At 42.1% G+C, this 13,488-nt stretch overlaps 1 protein-coding gene across 7 annotated transcripts in view; it reads right to left on the reverse strand.

Annotated features, from left to right (window-relative positions):
- Positions 1-4,238: 4,238 nt before the first annotated feature.
- Positions 4,239-13,488, reverse strand: part of CNTNAP4 (contactin associated protein family member 4) — a gene marked incomplete at its 5' end in the record, with an annotated part of 260,718 nt that continues 251,468 nt past the window's right edge. For 5 of the 7 annotated variants that reach the window (XM_083464785.1, XM_083464784.1, XM_083464789.1 and 2 more), the window contains one exon: positions 4,239-7,226. In XM_083464785.1, coding sequence (XP_083320911.1) covers positions 7,033-7,226 — 194 coding nt within the window. In that variant the 3' untranslated portion in view covers positions 4,239-7,032. Of the gene's footprint in view, positions 7,227-7,682; positions 7,794-9,157; positions 9,349-10,811; positions 10,997-13,488 lie in introns of all 7 variants that reach the window. The other 2 variants (XR_014516919.1, XR_014516920.1) reach the window with 2 other exon arrangements.

Here is a 13,488-nt window from a genome sequence, read left to right on the forward strand (position 1 = left end):
CTCAGGTTGCGCTTATACATCCCAATCTAGTTTGTCTTAACACTGTTTTGATCCTGACAAATATTGGCTAGAACGTCACTGTAGTTAGGTTCACAGCTGTGCAAGTATTCAACGATCACCCATGGGAGATCAACTAGTGGATAATTATTATTTTTATTCTACAGGTGGTAATATAATAAAAAGTAATTTGAAGCTTAAATGGGGAGCTCCACTGGCTGAATAAAAGGACTAATAGATAAGCAATTTTTGTTCCTTTGGTCATGGGATTGTTCAGCCATGTTCACAGTACAACACTTTCATTTAAATACTACTAACAGGAAATGGTAATGTGTTCCATCCATGAAATGAATGGAGCAGCCTCTCCGTAGAAAAGTACTATGTTTATATCAATGAAGGGTTTGGTTTAAGGAACATCTTTTTATGAAAGAACTCCATCTCTTGTCATCATGGGGGCTCTCCAACCACCAGAGACCAACCTCTATACAACACTTATTCTCAGGTAAGATGGACAGTTAAGTCCAGTCAAAGGCAACTAAAGGGTTGCGGCGCTCATCTCTCTTTCAGGCTGAGGGAGCTGGTGTTTGTCCACAGACAGCTTTCCGGGTCATGTGGCCAGTATGACTAAACTGCTACTGGTGCATGGAGGACCGTGACAGAAGCCAGAGCACACAGAAACGCCATTCACCTTCCCGCCGCAGCGGTACCTATTTATCTAGTTGCCCTGGTGTGCTTTCGAACTGCTAGGTTGGCAGAAGTTGGGACAGAGCAACCGGAACTCACCCCACTGCATGGATTTGCACCGCCAACCTTCCAATCAGCAAGCCCAATAGGCGCAGTGGTTTAGACCACAGCGCCACCCACATCCCATGTCTCTCAGATAAGAACTTGCCTACTAACTGGCTTGATCAACCAGTTTAGTAAGGTCTTATGCTGTGCTGGATATTTTTCTTGAAATGTTCTAAATTGTTGGAATAGGGATAGACACATTTGAATTGTGAAAAAAATTGCCAAGGTGTGAATAAAGGAATTTGAGGGCAATTTTCAGCTTTCCTCCTTGAGTTAACCAGTGTAGGATTCTAGATGTTATTAAGGCCTTAAGACATCCCTTTTGGGTGCAGTCAGGATTACTGTTGATGAATACCTGGTTGGCCAAAAAAGTGATGCATTTCCAAAGGTTTCTATGTGAGATGGAGGAATTTTAACCACATCAGAGTAACCAACTGGATATGAGCAGCAGCAACAATGAGAAGTTAAGACCACAGCACAAAGTGTCATGTACATCCTCCCAATATGCTTTGGGCCTCACACAATTTCGCCTGTTAGCAGAATGTACACCACAAACGATACATGGCTGTAAGTGCGCCAGTTCAGCTCAGTTCAAAAGTGTAAAGAACCACACTCACTAGCATGTTGTGTGCACGTCTATGTTTTTTTACTGTTTGAAAAAGGAAGAATCATCGTATCGTCCTCAGTACTTTTAATACAAATTCTTGAAAAAATATTTTCCTCACTTTATTTTAAAAACTGATTGTTTATTAACAGAGAGGCAATAAGTTACAAACTGGAGCAAAAAGATCTGGGGAAGGACAGAGATGGTCTGTGATGGATCAGTGCAGTTTGGTGCCACCATTTTGTAGGTCCAGTTTTCAGTGTGGCCTTTGGGAAGTGCCATTGCAGAGTGGAGGTAGGGGCTCACATGATGGAATCAGTTTGTACAAAAAGCAAGAACAAAAGAACTTTGAACTAGTTAAGTTAGAATCCTTTTCTCCGACACACCAGTTTTCTATTGCAGATTATTATTATGATTATTATGATTCTTATTTTTGATCATGTAAGCATCAACCATAGTCTGAAATGGTACAGTCCAAACACAGCTTTACAAGCCTCACTGTGAATTTGGCCATATATATTGATAAATGAAGACACAGAAGAGCAGCTGCTGCTGCTTCGCTTCTTCTGAATTTGTAGGTGTCATATAGGCAAATTCTGAACCTTGAGCCCACCTGACAGATTTGTGCACATGCAAAAATATCCAAGAAAACCTTGGGAGATGAAGAAGAGAAAATGGCTATTGGGACACATCTGATAATTTGACAAGGCATTTATAGAAAAGCCTTTTTCAGCATGTAGTGACGTTCCCCAGGTCAACCTAGAACATTATTTACAGTCTTTCCATTAACATATGCCCAAAGGTAACAGGCACTTCTAGTTTCACCTGGGCCCATTTAAATGAGTTCATCTTTTAGATCTGGCCTGTAACATATGCATACATAGGTAGACACATGTGCTTGTGAACTCTGGCTTTCAAAATATGAATGGGCATTAGCTTCCTGTAAGAAACTGTTATTTTACACTATACAACTATAGACAAATAAGCATTCAATCAAACTAGATCTTCTAAACTCCTTCAGATAAAACCAAAAAGGTATCCTTTCCCCCCCTACCAACAATATGTGATATCCTTTAGACTTTCTCCCTTTCTCCCTCTCTTTCTTTCTTTCTTTCTTTCTTTCTTTCTTTCTTTCTTTCTTTCTTTCCTCTCTGGCACAAGATGTACGGACTCTCCCGGCACATTTTCTTTCCTTTATGAAAAGTACCCAAACAATTTAATCCCATACATGTCTACTTGGAAGAAAATCCAATTTTTTAAAAGGCCTTACTTCCAGGTCAGTGTTTATAGGAATTCCACCAAAGGAATATTTGCAGTACAATCCTACACATCTCAACTCAAAAGTAAGTCCCATTGAATCCAATGTGGCTTACTGCCTGGTAGGTGGGTTTAGGATTGCAGCTTTAAATAACCATTCCTTAAGACATAAAAATGAATTTTTTAAAAAATGACATGAACTTCAGATATATAAGAGATCAGAGGGAAATGATGTAGTAAATCAAGTGTAGATTTTCATCTTATTCACAGTTGAGTTTTTTTTTTTTTTAACAAAGAATAATGTAGAAGGTGCCTTTGAAAGCTGGTAAAATGGCAACCAGAATTTTAAGTGCCTGGCCTTTAAGGGACAACAATCTGATTGGATATTTTTAGTGACAGATTCTCACTCTCAGGGGGGAAAGTGTGTTTGTGTGAGAAAGATTGAGGGTGAAAGAGATTGATTTAACACAATTTAGTCACAGCAGCAATATAATAACCTTGAATGAATGCTTCTGGAAACAATGAGGAACCTAAGCTCATTCCCTAAAATGAATGGACCTGGGGCTGGCACAATGGTCTGAGTTCTTTGCACATGTAAGAGAAGTGGATCCAAGCAAAATGGAATAATAGCAAAACGGAAGCGTGAATGACATCAAGGTGGCAGGATGATGATCAAAGAAATAAGATCAGAGTTAACCATCTAGCTGATAGGGTTTGGCTGCAAGTGTACGAGCACATTCAAGTATCATGAATTAATTGTATATGTTGGATAGGGGACAATTCTAGAGATGCAATAGATGCATCAGCAAGAACTTCAGCCTTGGGGAAAAAGGGTAATGTTAGTCTGTTGCAGCAAAAGCATATGGCAACTTCAAAATGAGTAACACATTTTGACTGTGACATGTTTTTGTCATGCATCTGATGAATCTGAATCTGGCCAGAAAAATCTTTTGCCACAATGTGTTTGTTAAAGGTGGATATAGGCTTCAAGTTGATATAGTGAGATTAATGGGATTTAAGGTGTCATTTCTCTGTTAGCTGTGAGTTCTCCTCCCATACCATTGGCTGAGCTGCTGTGATGTCATAATTTCATAAATGACCGGTCAGTAAAACCATCAGAGCAGCTTCTGTGAAGGATATGAAAAGGCAGTTTGGTTGGGAGAGAAAACTTGGGGCAGGTCGGGGGGGTTACAAGGAGTCCTGTGTTGCTGTTGGAAAGAACAAAAACAAAACAAAACAAAACAAAACGAGTTCTGTTAAAGGAGAAAGGTGGAATTTGAGGAGCTGAATGGGACAGGGGCCTAGAGTATGAAATCCCAGACGAGAAGACACTGAAGGATATAGAAAGAGGGCACAGTTGACTCAGAAGCTCTCTCTCTCTCTCTGTGTGTGCTCACGTACAATGCTCAGGAAAGAAGAACAGAAAAAGCACCCTCATCGTAAGTAGGACTGAGAAAAACCCCACACAGGGCTGAAATGTTAGTGGATAGGCAATGGCACTTTGGAATCTGGGGAATTTGTGACCAATGAGGTGTTGATGAAGGCCTGCATTTCATGTTTATTCCAACAAACTGGATTTTTTTTTCGGGGGGGGGGGCTGCAAGTATTCAGCTTTGATATAAATTAATTTCAGAATTAGGAACATGATACCCACATAAAAGTTCCAAGAAAAACACAAACCACCTTCAGCTATTATTTTTTTTGGAAATGTTCTTCAATGTTTATGCATTCAAGAACCCAACCAATTGTTTGGCTTTCTGTCATGTTTCTCATGGTAAATAAGCCCATTTAGGGGCAACCTGGGAGTTCATAATGATGAATACTGCACAGAAGGGCAAGTCTAGACCACATATACTATTGTAGTTAAGATTGCTAGTGTCCAAACTTTGGGACAGAGCAAGATGAAGAGAGAAAGAGCTAGGTCTATAACTTGGGGACTGCTGAGGCAGAGAATCAATAAGTTACTATAGGTCAGTACCTTGCTTTCTATGCATAATGCTTAACTGTTAACCCATATTCTGTTAATTTTGTCTAATGAAATTTCATTCACACATATCACTAGTGACAAAGGAGCTGTTCAACCTTAGCAGCTTGCATACTAATGTGATTTGTACCTGACTGGCATCACGTGCCAATGGCCCCTTCCCATCCAATTTTTCTTTTCTGGGAGAAGGGCAGTCAAGTGATTGTTGTAAGGTGCCGTGAAACTCAAACTGGAGACTCTTGTCAGCTGGGTCTAGGGCCAACCTTGTGTCACCAGGGCAGCTCCCATAATGACATAGTTATTAGCTTGTTTTTTCTGTGTTGCAGATCTATAAAATGGCTAGAGGTGGTCCTCATCAGCTCAAACGAACCAGGTGATTTAAGGAACCGACAGGTGTCTAACTGGCTCTGTATAATGTTGCTCCAAGGCTGGTTCCTTAATCTGAACAACTCATGTTTGTGAGTGGCCACACAGAGTGTCCTGCCTTGTCTGCTCCACAACCTGCTGACAACAGCATCTTAGATCATGTCACTGGCTTCATCTGGACTCACAGTTGCTGCATTTTGTATTTTACCTGTAATACATCTGGTCTGTGTCGTTTGCATCTGACTGCTGGCACTAGCAGTGGCCCTGTCTGCGAGTTTCCAGTATTCAGGCACATATTGCTCCAATCTGGGATTTTACCATAGTGATGGAGTTTCCAACAGTGCTAGCAGAATTTGCAACTACAACCTTGGTCTCTAAAGAATCTGAAATCTTCCTAACACAGCTTTCAGATAATGAAAGGCTTGAAATATTCGCTCTTTCTCTCTCCCCTAAATAAATTCTAGAACCTTGCTCGCCTTTTGTGGTTACCATCTTTTTGCAAAAAAAAAAAAAAAAAATGCACGGAAGGTTGTAACCTGCTGCTACCAATACAATCTGCCTGCAGATATAGGTCAAAATATATTGTTACAACATATGGGCATGCTTTTGCTCAGAGTTAAGCTCTGGCTTCTTAGACAATGAAACTTCATTCAGTTGAGCCACTGAAAAATCAACTCAGCATGGGTTACAACCAAGCTGACACTCACAGTTTGTTATGAGATCACTACTCATCAAGCAAGGTTTGCCAGTATGGCACCCATGGGCACTAGTGTGCCTGCCAGTATCTTCTATGGCAACTGTGAATGGTCACAATAATTATCCCTCAAAATCCACAATACACAAGAGACGGACTGCTCTTGCTGCTCAGTTCCAGTTTGCACTGGCTCAGCCTTCTCCTCCTTGACTACACCCCTTTAAATATTCCCCCATTTCATTGGATCTCCATCCTGACATCTGCTCTGAACAGAGAAGATGTGCAAATAACTTCTCCATTAGATTGGGTGTGGAGGCAGCTAATATAGCTGCCTTTCTTCACCACAGATGGGGTGGTTGATGGGAGGAAAAAATGAACACACCGTTTTGTGGTCCTGCCTTTTTTGACTTCTCCTTGGGTTGTGGTAGCCATTATGTCCTTAACACACTCACACACACCCCCATTTTGAGACAGGCTAAACCATTCACAGCAGCCATTTTGTGACTGGCACCCATGGCACGTTATCAAAATGCCGCATGTGCCCACTGGCCGCCCCAAAATTTGGCAACCCCTGCTGTAGATGAACCTTGTTCTATGTTCAGTCTCAGTATTCCTCAGAGAGTAATACACATTCACTTGGGGGCAAAAATGATGCAGAAGACAGCATGGGGTTGTGTTTTGTGTGGGAGTGCATCTTAAACTACAAACACTGGAACTGGTCAGCTATGAATGGAAACAACATATTCAATATCAGTAATTTGAGCTGATTACTGGAAAGTAAGTATTATATCAGGTTCAGAATCCAATGCAGACGTAGGCACTCTCAGACAATATTAATTCAATGGTCTCAATTAACTGTGCTGAACTCTGCTTTGGATTGTAACCCAAATGGTTAAAGGAAAACATTACAATTCATTTGAACAACATTCCTGAAGAGCTGGGGTAGGGGATAAGTGGAAAGGAGGGGAGGAAGAAACAAAACTGCGTTACGATTTCCCCCATTCAAAGCCCATGTTCAGAATGCACGTTAAAACTTCCGTTCTAGAAAGTCACAGCAGAACAGCCGAAAACTACCAACAATGAAATTGGTTACAATATCTAATTCACTGTTACATAAAATGCATTTACGTTATAATAGCTAAGGAATGAATGTCATTTAAAGAGGCCTCCCATCGCAATCAGTGAAACTGAACATATGCAATTTAATAGGTTTCAGAGCCATTTTGCTTGTCCTTTGAGTGCAACAGCGTTTTAATTTTTATTTTTGTCCGTTGAGAGCCCCTGGCTTAGCAAGGAAGTCACATCATTGATATTATTAATAAACTATATCATAAATGTGAATCAGAAGAAGTACTCCTTTTGACTTTCGTTGACTGTGTTTTGCATGCTGAGTTCACTTTTGAGGGCAGTCTCAGCACTGTCCTCCTTTTCTGATCCTTTCACCTCCTTTTTTTTATATACACTCTTTTTTTTATAAATCCGTACAGCTATGGCAGCAATGCAAAGCAGGATAAATATCACGACAGCTATCACACCTGGGGGAGAAAGGAAAGAACAAAGTGAGAAGACATGAAAGAACAAAGTGAGAAGTCATCAGTAATAAAAATAGGGACTTTTAATAATTTCTGCAGCCCTCCTTAGTGCACAAATTGTTTTTATCCCCACTGCAAACCTGTGAGGTCACTTAAGCTGAAGAAAGAACTTGCCCAAGGTCAACTAGTGACCTCAGTGGGGTCTGAACCAGGAATCTTCAGTTATCCCAGCTGTCCCACAACAAAAGATGACTAGGGATAATATTTTGCTGTTGAGAATCAACCAGTCATTCACAGCTAGATAGTGAAGGCACTATTATAATAGACCTTACTATAAATTGATATGGCTTCCTGTTAATTGGGTTTAATTTTATAAGTGCAGTGCAAATAATGTTGACTTAATGTAGCTTAATTCCTGCATTTCAGCTCCTGAAGAAATTCATCCTGGTTTGTCCTCACTTCAGATGAGCAGCAATGCCTGTCCTTCCTTCCTTCCTTCCTTCCTTCCTTCCTTCCTTCCTTCCTTCCTTCCTTCCTCACAAATCCTGCTAGGTTATGGAACCTGGAAGACTGTACAGGGAAGAAAAAGCTGGGAGACCTATACACAATTGATTTTTAGCCAGTCAGCTGTACAAGCATAGAACACATGTGTCAGGGGTTCAGGGACAGAGGCACAGGGGAGACAGGAGATGGAGAGCGATTGGGAAGAATCTGAGGACAGCGGGGAGGAGGATGACAGTGGTCCGAGGGATTCCATGAGCCTCTCCAGCGAATCAGAGGATTCCCAGAAGGGGGCGCCGGTGGTCAGGACAAGGGGGGTCCCAGGGGGGACGCATCAGGGACAAGGGGCCAGCAGGGAATCCCAAAGCGGCAGCTGGAGATCAGGACCAGTTTCCCCACCAGAGCGTGGCGAGGGGGGGGGAAGGTTCCAGTGTGTCAGGGGGAGCGGCTCCATCAGCAGGAATGGAGGGAAGGTCAGAACCAGCCATCCTCCCAGAAGAGGAGGGAAGCAGTGAAGGGAGTAATGTAACGATCAGAAGGAAAGTTGGGAGCTGGGCGCGCGCGCCAAGTTCAAATGTACAGGCGCGCGGGAAAACAGGGAGCCCGGATGGGGAGCCAGGTCCTAAAGCCCGCCGGAGGGAGGGGGAACAATCTGGGGAATCATCAGCGTCAGAGGAGTCCAGGAGGGGCGAAACCCCAGCGGGCAGGAAGACCCTGCGGAAGAGGGAAGAAAGAAGGAGGTGGAGCAAGGCAAGGCTCTTAAACTGGTGCAGGGGAGGGACTGACTCAGACGGGACTTCAACGGTCTAGCGTAACAGACGTAGGGCTGCGCGCCGCGGCTGTGAAGTGGAAAATGAACTTCAATAAACACTTCTGTATATAAAGAGAAACTGGCGTTGGTCCTTTGTGAGCTAGGACCTGAGGCAGCCCTGACAACATGTTTCAGGAGTCTAATCCCATCTAAATGTTACAACTGATATTGTTTAGAATGAGGAATAAAGCAATATATGTTTACGGTTGCCCAATGATTGGAAGTTTAGCCATCATTATTTGGTGCTTTAATATATGTGGTCGTCTTTCTGTAAGACAGGGATGGAGAACCTGGAATCCAGACTTCCATCATCTAGATGGCCACAGGTACCCCATTCCTGTCCCAAACTGTGTTTTTCTTCCATTTGAGTCGCCAGGCTGCTAGAAGTGCATTCACGCCAACCAAAGCACCTTAAAATGACAGTGGGAGACGACTTCCATATGAAACACAGGTATATTTCTAAGACCTCATTCATGCTTGTGTGCACTGTGGATCTGTTTTCTATATTTGATGACTAGCGGCACACTGTGTGAACTAATTTAAATATTAGAAGCTTCTTTTTGTTTCTCTAATCCTCTTAGTTTACTGTTACAAATATATTAATAAATTACTGTTCACACACCTCTTACTTTGGAAAACACTGTTTGGGGTTGTTGTGAGACAATACAGAAATCCTGCTTGTGATGTGATATTTGTGATGGCCAGCTCATATCCTGCAAGTAACACTGACATCTTGAAATCAACAAGAGATGTAGAAGTGAAACCAATTACCGATTATTTTGGCAAATCTTTGACAGAATATTTGGGTAATCCCTGCGTTAAGTCAGGACAACAGAAAAGCACTTTGATTACCCTTGAAACCAAGTATGCTTCTGCTTACTAGGCTATAAATTTACTCTAATCAGGAACGACAACAGTTTAGGTATATTTATGCTCACTATACTATTGGCAACAGTTTAAAATTGATGTAGGTATGTGCAGTCCTAGCTTGTACAAAATGTTCCACAGAATGTCAAGAACATAATTCATAAGGTGTAACATTCAAAAAGAAAGAACAATGAGAACATAATTATAAATGTTCCAGTCAGGGTTTTTTTTTTACACCTTAATTACTATTATCAGTTCATTTAATATTTCAGGAGATGAAATGGCATTTAGGGTTTCCCCCCCTCCAATGTTAGTAGTTCTAACATTTTCATAGCATAGGTGATGTAACTGATGTGTACAGTTCATAGTAGCAAATGAAGCAGTTGGCTGGACTGAAATAACTGTGGGACAATGTGACACACCCTATTTTTGAAGGCAGGTTCTTCTATTTTAGTTTACTGCAATAGGGATTGGTGATTGGTAGTGCGGAGCTAACCTCAGGTAGGAGCAAAAAGAATTGTAGTGACAAAGCATCACAGTCCTCCAAGCTACAAAGATTTGAGAAAAGTTAAAGGAAAGTTAAGCACCTGGATGAATTAGATTGGCCAGGACACCCTTTACACAATGAGTACCCCACAAGGATTTGTATTGAGACATGTGCTATTTAACATGAAGAAATGACCTGCAGTCAGTTAGGTGGGCAAATCATTATTATTTGAAAACTCAATCAGTCTATGAAAAGTTCCAACAGACTCTCACCAAATTTGCCAAAATTGCAAGTAAGCTTTTAAAGCAAGTAAAGTATAATGCGATGCACATTGGAAATGAAGAATAAGAAGATAATGATATCCTAACTCTTCAGGATAGAGATGGTTGGTCATGATAGGCAGTTCAATGGAAAAATCAGCTCAGTGTGCAGTGGTGTTAGGAAGGCAAAATCCATGTTAGGGTTGATTAGAAAAAGAATGGAAAATGAAACAGCCAGCATCATGCTGCCTAGGTATAAATCTATGGCAAGACCAGTAATATTATGTATAATTTTGGTTACCCAATCTCTAAAAGAAGATCAGAGAGTTGCAAAAGGTAGAACCAGAACGAATGAACAAATCTAACCAAACTGATCACGGAGTTGGAAAACCCCCAAATGAGGGAGGAACTGTTGCCTTTATGTCTAGCTTGTGGACACTCCAAAACCAAACAAATTCTTGGCAGGAACACAGGAAAAGTAAGCCTTTCCCTATGTTCCTGCAACCTTCTTTGTTCATATGTGAAAATATTTCAAATTCAGCCATGTGAAACAGCAATGACTGGCCTAACATTTAAGCAGAAGATATGAGACTTTTATCATCCGGAGTTCAACTTGCTTTAAGGCAATGATTAATGTAGATAATAAGTCCTTAATGAGGTACCTAACGAATAGAGGATGCCATCATTTCAGCTGCAGCAGCTGTATAGGCGAGCGCATATTCTTGTTTTAGGAAAATATCCTTTTCACCTTTTCCAATCCTAAATGCTCAAGCTCTCAATGGGAATTGGTAGTTTTCCATTCCACTAAATTCCTCAAGTCTGTCACTTAGCGGTGGTTTCCAATGACCTTACCAAAAAACAAACAAGCCCGCTATTCGTAAGTTAAGCAGAGGTTATCAAAGGTAACAGTTGGTTTCTATTCTTCCTTCTCTATCTTTAAAAAAAACCCACACAACTTAATGGAAATTGGATGGTTGAATTATATTGTAGAGAAACCATTTGTAGGGAGGAAGAATGCTTTTTCTTCACCCCTGTTCCCAGGGGAAAATAATGCCATCAGAAAACTCTGAGTCTCATAGAATAACTCCTTAAAAATAATCACTGAAGCTTACAGATTTATACTTGCTCGTACACTAGTCATAGAAACTGAAATCCTCTTGAGAACTCTGAGTCCCCAAACACATATTGTTCAGGCATTCTTGACTTTTCTTCCTTCTTTCTGAACAGATAAAAATAGTCAGTTTCCTAGAGGTTCCAAAGAATGAAATTTGACCAGATTTTGTGACTTCCAGTCCTCTGTCTCAGCTGCAGGGCCATGCTCATCTTTTAGCCTGTCCTAATATTTGCCACTTTATTAACCATCTAATTAAAGTGAATTATTTTCATTTTATTTGATTTGCCACGGTTAGATAATCTAACATCAATAAATTCTAGTTTCCTTTGGGTTTGTAAAACCCTTTGCAGAAATTCAGTGAACTAATGGAGGGACGGCAATCATGATTGCACCCAGCATCAGCTATGGCCATAGCTGTCAACTTTTCCTTTTTCTTGCGAGGAATCCTATTTGGAATAATGGTATTTCCCTTTAAAAAAGGGGAAAGTTGACAGCTATGGCTATAGCCCCCTTTCCTACTTTTGGAGTGGACGGAAGTGAAGCCTGCTCCAACGCGGTCTACTTCACTTTCCCTGCCCCCAAGCCACCACAGATAGGTGAAATTTGATTTTTGGGGTTTGCTGGGAACCCCAGCAAGCACTGCGGCAACCAAAGGGGCAGAGCAACGGCCAGTGGAGCAGCATGGCTTCAAGAGGACGGTGGGGCTGTGTGTCGGGCCACAAACCTCGCCCACTGCCAGACCCGGTAAGCAGTCATCGCAGACATCCAGTGAACTAATGGAGGGAGGGCAATTATGATTGCATCCATAGCCTCACCTTCTGTGTTCACCAGGTGTTTGTGCAGATCCTATGCACTTACAGTTTGCAGATTTCAAGACCATGGGGATGAAGCTTACAGACACACACACACACACACAGAGAGAGAGAGAGAGAGAGATGCTTTCTTTCTCTCTCTCTCATATTGTTATGCACGCATTCACTGAACATTTGAAAAGGACTACTGTCAATGTAATAAGAGGGGTAGGAAGGGGTCAGAAAAGGTCCCCGTGGAATTCTATAAGTCAAATAGGAAAGGTGTCAGGGATATAAATGGGGGGGGGGGTTATCTTATATCCTAGTAGTCGGACTGAACTCTATTCTGACCAACAGTCAGGAGTCAGAGTGGTTGCATCACCTGAAATTAACGGTAAAAAAAGGTAAAGGACCCCTGTCAGTTAAGACCAGTCATGAACGACTCTGAGGTTGTGGCGCTCATCTCGCTTTACTGACCAAGGGAGCTGGCGTTTGTCAGCAGACAGTTTTTCTGGGTCATGTGGCCAGCATGACTAAACTGCTTCTGGCGAAACCAGAGCAGTGCACGGAAATGCCATTTACCTTCCTGCCGGAGTGGTACCTATTTATCTACTTGCAATTTGACGTGCTTTCGAACTGCTAGGTTGGCAGGAGCTGGGACCGAAGAACGGGAGCTCACCCCATTGCAGGGATTCGAACCCCTGACCTTCTGATTGGCAAGCCCTAGGTTTAGTGCTTTAGACCACAGCGCCACCCCGCGTCCCTGAAATTAACTGTACACAGACTTAAACCGGTTTTGGAGCATGCTTCTCAAATTGTCAGGATTAAGCCATCTATAATGTATTCAAAAGGGACGTGGGTGGCGCTGTGGTCTAAACCACAGAGCCTAGGGCTTGCCGATCAGAAGGTCGACAGTTCAAATTCCCGTGACGGGGTGAGCTCCCGTTGTTCGGTCCCAGCTCCTGCCCACCTAGCAGTTCAAAAGCATGTTGAATAGGCACCACTGTGAAAGGAAGGTAAATGACATTTCCGTGCGCTGCTCTGGTCCACCAGAAGCGGTTTAGTCATGATGGCCACATGACCCAGAAGCTGTCTGCAGACAAACGCCGGCTCCCTTGGCCTATAGAGCAAGATGAGAGCCGTAAACCCAGAGTCGTCCGTGACTGGACCTAACGGTCAGGGGTACCTTTACCTTTAATGTATTCAAAATTTGTTCAGTGACTCTTTAAAAAATTGGCATACCAGATAGAAAGTGAGAGGGAACAAAAGGATTACACATTTCCCTAAGTGGGCCAGTTACCCTAGTACTTCTATACGTTTTCCTCATCTCAATTAAGTGATAGGAATCCTGTTGGCAAAAAAACCTTTTCCCACCTTGTGACAGGCACCTTCTCTAGCAATGGCTGACATATCCAGTTTATGGTTTCTATTTGT

Source organism: Podarcis liolepis (assembly GCF_965112155.1).
Source record: "Podarcis liolepis genome assembly, chromosome: 11".
Lineage (NCBI taxonomy): Eukaryota > Metazoa > Chordata > Lepidosauria > Squamata > Lacertidae > Podarcis > Podarcis liolepis.